This window comes from Elephantulus edwardii, unplaced genomic scaffold (genome assembly GCF_000299155.1).
Source record: "Elephantulus edwardii isolate Elephantulus edwardi_28Jun2011 unplaced genomic scaffold, EleEdw1.0 scaffold00030, whole genome shotgun sequence".
NCBI classification, from domain to species: Eukaryota; Metazoa; Chordata; class Mammalia; order Macroscelidea; family Macroscelididae; genus Elephantulus; species Elephantulus edwardii.
This window is the reverse complement of record NW_006399780.1, coordinates 5,637,935-5,647,340: the sequence shown is the minus strand read 5'-3', so window position 1 is coordinate 5,647,340 and position 9,406 is coordinate 5,637,935. Positions and strand designations below refer to the sequence as shown.

The 9,406-nt window shown below is 42.3% G+C and overlaps 1 protein-coding gene across 1 annotated transcript in view; it reads left to right on the top strand.

Moving 5' to 3' along the window:
• Positions 1 to 1,721, top strand: part of ATP4B (ATPase, H+/K+ exchanging, beta polypeptide) — a 22,265-nt gene extending 20,544 nt beyond the window's left edge. The window contains exon 7 of the mRNA XM_006883811.1: positions 1,560 to 1,721. Within this exon, the coding sequence (XP_006883873.1) occupies positions 1,560 to 1,721 (162 nt within the window). The remainder of the gene's footprint in view (positions 1 to 1,559) is intronic.
• Positions 1,722 to 9,406: the final 7,685 nt, after the last annotated feature.

Below are 9,406 nucleotides of genomic sequence, written 5' to 3'. Positions count from 1 at the left end.
CAGTTTATTGAAATCCACTAGCTGCTCCGCAGGAGGATGGGCATCTCCTCCTGTACAATTAACTGCTTCTGAAAGCCCACCGGAGGGTGGGCGGTGGGTCAGTTCTGACTCAACGGTGCACAACAACAGTAACAAAAAGGGTGCTCTGGTGGCCCAGTGGGTAAGGAGTTCCACTGCCAACCCAGAGGCAGGTGGTTTGAATTCACCAGTTGCCCTGAGAAAGATGGACAATCTCCTCCCCTGCGGTAACCTGCTGGAGGGTCAGCTATGGGTCACGTCTGTGTCAGCAGCATAGAACAAAATAAGAAAGCAGTGTATGTGGTTTTATTTCTAAAAAAGGAGAGGCTTTCTTAGTGCCAGTCCTCATATCTTAATGAATGCTCCAATGTTCCCCAAACCTATGTTCTATTTATCTGAAGCCACCTTCCTCTAAAACTACCATAAAAATTCTTTTACTGAGCACCTCCCAAATCCTTGGAGACAACCACTTACCCAGCTCAAAGCATTTCTAGCATTAACTCATGCTTCTTAATTTTATTTTTCATTAATTCTTATCAAATACATTATGATATATACTTGGATATATTTATCGTCTATCCCCTCCAAACAAATTTTAAATGGGGAAACATTTTTATCCTAGTACATTCTGGAGTATGTCATTAAAGCTGCTATCAATCTATATAAAAAAGGAAGGGGAACTAGAAGTTTAATAATCATCCTAGGCTCTACTCAGAGACAAACCAAAAGCAACCCACTGGCATGAACTCGGTTCTAATTTATAAACCTTCCAGCGAGTTTCCAAGGCTGTAAATTGTTATGGGAGACGAGTGTCTATCATTCTCCCACGGAGCAGCTGGTGGACTCCAAGCGCCAAGCAAATGTGGAGCAGCTGGACACTAGTTACTACTCCTCCAAAGCATCTTACTTCAGAGATGTATATTAACAAACACCTGTCATATTGTCTGCTCCTGCTGTCAATTAACTAAACAATGATGCTCCCTTTATTCCTAAAGGAACTCTGGTGGCACAATGGTCAAGCACTGGACTGCTAGCTCAAAGGTCTCTGGTTCAAACTCACCAGCCACTCAAGAGAAAAGGCATGGAAAACAATGAATTCCAATTTTGTAAATAAACTAGTGTAAGAATTTAAAAATGGAAGAAAATAAAAAAAGACTTGGCAATCAGTTTCCATTAAGATTCTCTCTCATTGCCTTCAAATTAGGACTGACCTAGTTGACCTTCTTGTGGGTTTCCAAGGCTATAAATTGCTGGCGAAATAGTCCATCTTTGTCCTGTGGAGCTGTTAGTGGATTTGAACCTCCAGAAAGATGAAGTCTTTGGTTTGCAATGCAAGTGCCTAAGTGCCGATGGACACCACCAGAGTTCTTTATCCGTAAAGCTGATTGGCTTGAAAACTCCTGGGGCAGCTCTACTCTGTCACACAGGGGCATTTATTAGACAGATTGGTTCAAGAGCACAGATCTTTACTTCAATGACTGGGTGCTTTTTATGTCAAGAGAGTTTCTTCAACATCTAAGCTTTTTGTACCTTTATTTCAGCCTGAATATAGAAACCCTCTGGTGGCAGCAAAATTCCTCAATATTCCTAAGAATAAAGAAGTTATCATCGTGTGCAAAGTTCTTGCAGAACATGTCACCTTCGACAATCCTCATGACCCTTATGAAGGAAAAGTGGAGTTCAAACTTAAAATTGACAAGTAAACCAACCACGAGTAGTATAGAAGATGAATCAAAACCCGCAAACTTCAAAACCATCAACTTCTTGGTTGGTCTTAATGTACCAGCAAACCACTCAAGAGCTTTTAGAAGGGCGATCCCAACGTCAGCGTAGTGCTTACCTATAAGCTTGAGACATGAAGTACTCATGGTTAGTACTGGCTGTTTTTATGAAATCTTTACTCTTTATTTCTTTAGTTGAAATACGTACCTCCAATAAAAATGTTGGGCTAACATGGTAGCTGCAAAGATAGCAACTATCATCCAACTAACAGGATACTAAGTTGATTCATTTCTGTGTAGAAGTCATCTTTCTTGTTATAATTTCTTTTTCTATAGTTCAATAGGAACCATTATTCATATAATTTGAAAACCCTTAATGAACTGATATTAAACATAATATATAACATATATCCTGAATCCCTGAAGAATGGTAAATCCCAAACTGTAAAACAGAAGTTAATCTTATTCTATGCAAAAAAAAGGGGGGGGGGCAATAGTTAAAGAGTTCTGGTACAAAGAGACAAAACTAACTGCTGGTACTGAGACAAAACTAAGTTACTCTTATTATAGGCAAAAAAAGACAGGGGTCAGGGGACAGGTAAGTCTTTTGATATGGAGACAAAACTAAAAATTAAACATTTCCTTTGAAAATTTACCATGAAGTCAGGAAAATTACTACAATGATGTTGGCATGAGAGCTGTAAACAAGGGATTCATACTGGCAGTCAGCAAAGAGTAATTTCATGACTCAAGTAGGACATGAAGAGTACTACTGGTTAGAGGGAACTTTTAAAAAAGTTAACACAACAATATTAAGGGGGTTTTTTCCTTCCACAAAGCACATTCCTTTCTCCATCCAACATTCAGAAGTGGTGTTGTTAGGTACTATCGAGTTGAGCACTCATAGCGACTCTATGAACAGAAAATCTGAACCCTGTTCTATCCTGCGCCATCTGCACACCTCCTGACACACAGAGCCCATTGCAACAGACACTGTGTCAGTCCACCTGGTCGAGTGTGTTCCCTTCCTTCACTGACCCTCCACTCTTCCCAGCATCGTCTCTTTCTCTAAGGAACAGCACGTCCTACCCACACGTCCAAAGTATGAGATGAAACTTCATCTTTCTTGCCTCCAAAGAGCACTCCGGCTGCACCCTGTCCCAAGACATACCTATTTGTTCTCTTGGCTGTCCATGGGATGTTCAGTGCGCTTCTCGAAAACCACAGCTCAAAGGCGTTAATTCTTTTTCTGTCATCCTTATTCACTATCCAGTTCTTAGATGCACAGTAAGTAGCTGGAAAGACTATGGCCTGAATCAGATGTGCCTTAGTCTTCAAACTGACATCACTGCTCCTCAATAATTTGGAATGGTCCCTAACTGCAGATTTTCCCAGTGCAATGTGACTCCTTATTTCCTGACTGCTGGTACCCAAGGATGGTTAATTGTGGATCCAAGCCAGATAAAGCTGTTGACTCTTTCAGTCTCCTCTCCATCTATCATAATGTTGCCTATCGGTCCAGTGGTAAGGAAAAATAACTCTTGTAAATATTTTGTAAGGATAATTCAATTAATCTGTTAGGCAACTATTGTACAGCTGCAACAGTACGCTCAAACCTAACAGACTGTGAGGACTCCTGACCCAAGGCACCTGCCAACAATTTACTGTGAAACACTGTATCAAATATTTTACACTGGCAATTACTATCAATAAATAAAAATTCTGAGGCAATATTATCAATGGGTATCTTTATTTAGACAGTAGTGTTTTTATGCTAATCTAGTTCATACTTTATAACCCCACAAATAGCATTTTTTAAGGAAAGAGAAACAATATAAACTGAAAGTCTCAATTCCCCACCCCAAAAGCCCAGTGTTACACCCCATCTGAGACCACTCCTTTCTGCAGTGAAGGTCAAAACACAGAATAGTTTCCTGCACACATAGGAATTTGGAATTAAGTTGGGAAAAGGATAAGCCTATGACAGCATGTCTTGAAATAACAGCTAATTAACTGACAAGCATCAAATCATCACAATGAGCAGGAATGACCCTGGTGAGAATGAACACTTTCAGGATGTTCACTCTGCTGGTGAGTGGGCTTCATGGAGGAGGCATGGCAGGTGGGCACGGCTAACTCAGGGCAGGCATCTCCGCCTTCAATGTGCACTCGAAGCCCCTGCATCTCCCCTGTAATAAATGCAGTTTCTAATTCAGGAAGGCCCACGTTCACGCATTTCTAACCAGTTGAACCTGGTGAACTTACGACTTTGGGTAACTAATTTTAAAGGATGCTCCAAACCCAGAAAGGGAAGGCAAATGTTGTTTCCACATCCATCTCAAAGTGGGGTAACATGGTGAATCGAAAGGCGATTGTTCCTGGAAACCATGGTACAATTAAGGCCGGGCTAAGCTCCACAAGTAGGGAGTAACTGCTTGAATTTGCTGGCTCAGTGAAGCTGAGGAATAGGGAAGAGAGAAACAGGGAGAGGTAGTTTTGACCCCAACGAAGGGGAAAATGAGTTAAATGGTAAATGAGAAAAGAACAAGGTGTAAACAGATTATCCTCTCCTACTTACCAGCGAGAATAAAAAGGAACTTTTCTTGATGCATCCTACATCTCTTAGAAGATCCATCCCATGTCCTAGACCCTTTCCATGCCTACCTTTCTACTGGTTCCAGAATATTCAAATGACGCACATCCCCTAATAGGATGAAATGCAGGACTGAACATGCTACCTCAGAAGTGAGAGTCAAATCCTGGGTTAATGAGAACTCCAGAAGAGCTCGGAGGCAGGTGTTGTGTAAGAGCGAGGAGAAAAGAATAGTAGCTAACATCTTACATGGCTTGTCCTTTCTTGTCCTCATTACCCCAGGCGGTAGGCACCATTATTCCCATCTCACAGATAAGGAAACTGAGACTGAAAGGTTTAAACCTGAGTTTATTAACAAACGGTCCTTTCTTGGCAAGGAAAGGTGAGATGGAATTATGGTGACGGTGGGTGGAGTTGATCTTCTAAAAAACACACCTCTCTATTTCAGATGTTTGTAATGCTAGTGGTTGTACATATGCTTATCCCCCTCCTCCTCACATTCCCGGGAGCACTGTATCACCAAACCTGCCCCTGGAGAGAAATTCAACTACTTATTCTAGAAAACACAGGATAACCTGAGAATGTGCCTCACAAAGGGATCACCCAAACATCACTGGCAGACGATGTGGCGTTGCATAGCAGTCAAGAGCACACGCCAAGTCACAGACCTGGGCTGAAGCCCTGACTCTTCTCCTTATCAGCTAAGTGACTTGTTGCTAAGCCTCTGCTTCCTCATTTGTACAACTTTTGGTGTGCTGCAAAATTTTTACACACATGCAACACGCTGAGTATAAACCAGGTGCTCATACAAATGTCAACTATAGCTGGTTGTCAGATTAACACCACAAAATCAACACCCTGATAAAAACACCCAAAAGTTTCCACGGTTTCAGAAGTCAAAGCACTTACCTTGAACCCTTATAAAGCCGGACTTTTGAAACGCATGTCAACCCTAAGTTACAGAATCCTTAGACCAGATGTTCAAAAGCTCACCAGAACAATGTAGGATTCGATGAGCACTACCACACGTGACAGTGACTGACGACCTCGAGTGGAGGTGGCCCAGAAAGCCAGTCTTACTCTGAGGTTGTTGTCCCCTGGGATGCCCAGGCCTCTCCTGCTGAACTTACAGGGCTCTTAAACTGCAAGTGCCTGTAAGGTGTCAGGGTTCGGAGGATGTACCCAGAATCTTCACCAACACTTCAAAATCAAATAAATTAAATCCCATTTTCTTTTTTTCCCCTCCATTTGCTTTCATCTTCTCTAAGCATATGTTACATTTTGTGGAAAGTCAATAAACTGAACTGTTACTACTTCTGATAGTACCTTCACAGAAAACAAATTTCCGGATCGTTGGTTCTGTCCTACAATCCAAATCTGTGATGCAAAGAGCCTCATGAATAGAAGGCAACAGCTATTATATAAATTGAAAGCCAACCACCAACAAAGCATTCCCAGTTATTAATTTTGAAAACCAGGTGGGATAATATGGAGAATTCTCAAGTATTTTGCCAGTTTTTAGCAGATACTAATAATAACTGGAGCTCTGGTGGCCTAGTGGTCAAGAAGTTGCACTGCAATCCCTAAGGATGGGCAGTCTCCCACTGCTTCTGAAAACCAGCTAGGTCAGTGATGAGTCAGTTCCAAGTTGGTGGTCCCTTCACAACATAAGCAAGAGTAATTAATCTGAAACTAATTTTCCTGTCTGCTTCTCCCTGTTTTCCAGAGAGGATAAAAATTCCCCCTTTTCTCTTGTAGCTCACCCTCTAGCTGATTTCTGTGGCTGTATTCGCACAGGAAGCTCTCCTACTTTCTCTCACATACTTTTGAGCATGCTGTCAGGAGAGGCCAGTCCTTGGAAAAAGGTACTGTGCTGGGAAAGGTCAGTGTGAAGACACCCTCAATGAGATGGACTGACAGGAACTCCAACAACAGGCTTGAGACGCTGGACATGGTGAGGGGGATGCAGGATAGGGCAAGGTTCCAAGGTGAAGTTCAAGGAGTGACCATGAGTCAAGGGCGCCTAGCAACCACCACCTCATTTGTATCTACCCGTGAATGTTCCATCCCTGTTGTTAGGATCTTCCTTTGCCATATCCAATCCCTGCTCTCCACTGTTTCCTCTACCAAAACTGATTAAAAACAAAATGTTGCAAAATACCCTCATTGCTATCAAATTGGAACAGACTCATTTGATCTTCTGTTGGGTTTCCAAGGTTATAAATCATACAGGAGACTTCTTATCTTTCTCCTTTGGAGCAGGTAGATTTGAATGGCCTTTGGGTTAGTTAGCAATGCAAGTCCCTATTACACCATGCCACCGGAGCCAAGGCTGAGAAATGCCTCCCCAGACTTGACTCCCCACTTCCTCATTATTTTCAAAGTGAAGCTAGCTTATGCATCATCACTTTCAACTTTTCACTTTCTACTGACTCTCCCAGTCAACTAAAACAGATTTTGGCCAATAGCCAAACTGTCACAGCATCCAGTCAAGTCCTAACTTGACAGTCCCAGGAGAGATGGGCAGCCTTCTCTGAGCTCTGTGGAGGGCCTGGCACTTATGTCCTTCTCAGCACAGCTCCCGCCTCCCAGGTCGTCTTTGTTTTCCACCTACCTGCTCCTGCCTCCACCAGCACCATATCCTTCTCTTCCAGCATCAACCACTCTCCCATCATGGTCCTACCAACCAACCACGTCACATTCTCACATCAGTATCTCCGCCAGATCTCTCCTTGAGCGTTCCAGCCGTGCAGGCTGACCCCATCACGACCCCTCACCAGAGTCTCAGACTCAGCACCTTACAGCCAAACTGTAACACACTTGCTAAAGTGCTCCACCAAAGCCAAAATAACACTATCTAGTCTGGACATGTTTCCATAGTGCTAATAGACAGCGTTCCATGGTCCTGCCAGAGTAAGACTGACCTGGACAGCCTGGCAATCTAACCGTCCCCCAACTCCAAAGTCAGCCAACACAACCTTATCAATTAACAAAGATCCAATGATGTTGTGCACACCATTGCCATGATATAGGGTCCGACTCTATGGCTGCTAACAACAAGCCATAACCAAGACTGGCTACGTCTTGTGTTTTCCCCAGGCTTACAGCTTCTCAAGTTCAGACAGACTAGAATCCCATCAGTTCAACCCTCCCCGATCCAGTTTCAGACACCAGGGACCACTGCTAATGAAAATCTGATGTTGCTTTACTCCCATGCCTATCAGAACAAGACCAAACAGCTTGGGTCCGATGTCCCAGTGGTCACCTGTGTCCTAGCAAATGGTAAGACACACACAGAGTCTGTCATAAACCTGCTGAATAAAAGCACTGAAAACGAAGCTGTGCTAAGTGTATACTCAGAGAAGAAAAAAAAAAACCCACTGATTGGACATTTGTTTTCACAGGAAATGCTTTGGTCCTGCTCCTCTGTTATTTTTTAAAAAATGTTCTACTACTGTTCTAATGTTGTGGTGTACCATTGGGCTGGAGCCAACCCACAGGTGACCCTCCAGCGGGTTTTCAAAGCTCGTTCATCCTTCTCTTGCAGAGCCCCTGGTGGAATCAAACTGCATGCCTCTGGAAATGCAGTGCAGTTTCTTATGAGTAGGTCACCCAGAACTCTAATCTTGAGTAAGCACAACAATTAAGATCCTAGCTGCTAACAACTGGTGGTTCAAATCTACCAACAGGTCTACAGGAGCAAGCCTTCGGGATTTTCCCCCCATGGGGCAACTCTCCATTATCTTATAGGGTAGCTGAGTCAGAATGGACTTGATAGTACTCACCACCACCAACCACACCACAATATATTTAAAATCACTCAGAATTGTTTTGCTATTGCTGTGTGCTGTTGAGTTAGACGTGACTCACAGCTAATCCTCCTGCAAGTTTTCAGAGACAATTAATTGCACAGGAGAACACAGCTCATCTTTCTCCCGCGAAACAGCTGGTGGACTTGAACTGTGTACCTCATGGACTGCAGTGCGGCTTCTTAGTACTACACCGCCAGAGCTCAGCATCAGAAAAGGAAAAAGGACTGACTTCCACTTTCTTTTTCTAAACAACTGACTCTTTTATGAAGCCTCCTTCAAATATGCAGTGACTTATTTCATCACCTCAAATAAAATTCTGAATTCCCCCCTATACTATACAATCTTACTTTCCCCCTGAAAACCAAAATAAACTATCTCACTTTTGAGGGTTCAGGATAATGCCAAGGAAGAACTTCTTCCAGAAAAGGCGGAGGGAAGCATCCTTTTGCCCTATGTAAACAACTATCTCCTTCCATCAGCCTTCCATGGGCAGGAGGGGGTACCCTGTTTTCCACCTCCCCACCAATGTCCAGGAGAACTCCAGAACAATCCAGCAGATACCCACTAGCCAGGAAAAACCATGCCTCTAAAGGGCTTGGGGCAGTGGAAGGTATCGTACAGCAGAGTGCATTAACTACCAGCAGACAAGTCACCCTGACAACCTGCTAACTGGATGAAATAATTTCCCAGGGAAAATCCTAAATTAGAAAAACACAGAGCTTGTTTAAAATGCCCATGCGCGTTTTATTAATAAAAACTAACAGTGCCAAGTTAAACAAGTCAAACAATTAAAGTCTCTGTATAGTCCATAAAATATTACAGAAAAAGTTTATTTGTGTTTCAATAAAAAGACTATTGTTTTAGAACAGGCAGCTAATAGCAACTCTGGAGTTAATGGTTTCTGTGAATAAATTTTAAAAGTGACTACTGCCTGTCCCGAAATTCCTCTTTTTATAAAAAAAGAACTATTAAAAATGATTGCCAAATTTTGAGTTAAAAAACTGTTAAAACATTCTCTATATTTAATTTCAACTTTTATAATAGATTACAGGAAGATGCTTATGAAACAAATACAACATTTGTTTCAGTACATGTCCTTAAATGATATAGTTATAAGCATGTAAACAACTATATAATAAAAAGTTTCCAAACGCGGCCTGTAAGAAATCAGGCAAATTTTACCATAAGCAATAATCCACTCCAAGCCTTCAAGATAGGTTATATAAGCTGCACTAGCAATGCAGTAAACTTTTACCAAACCA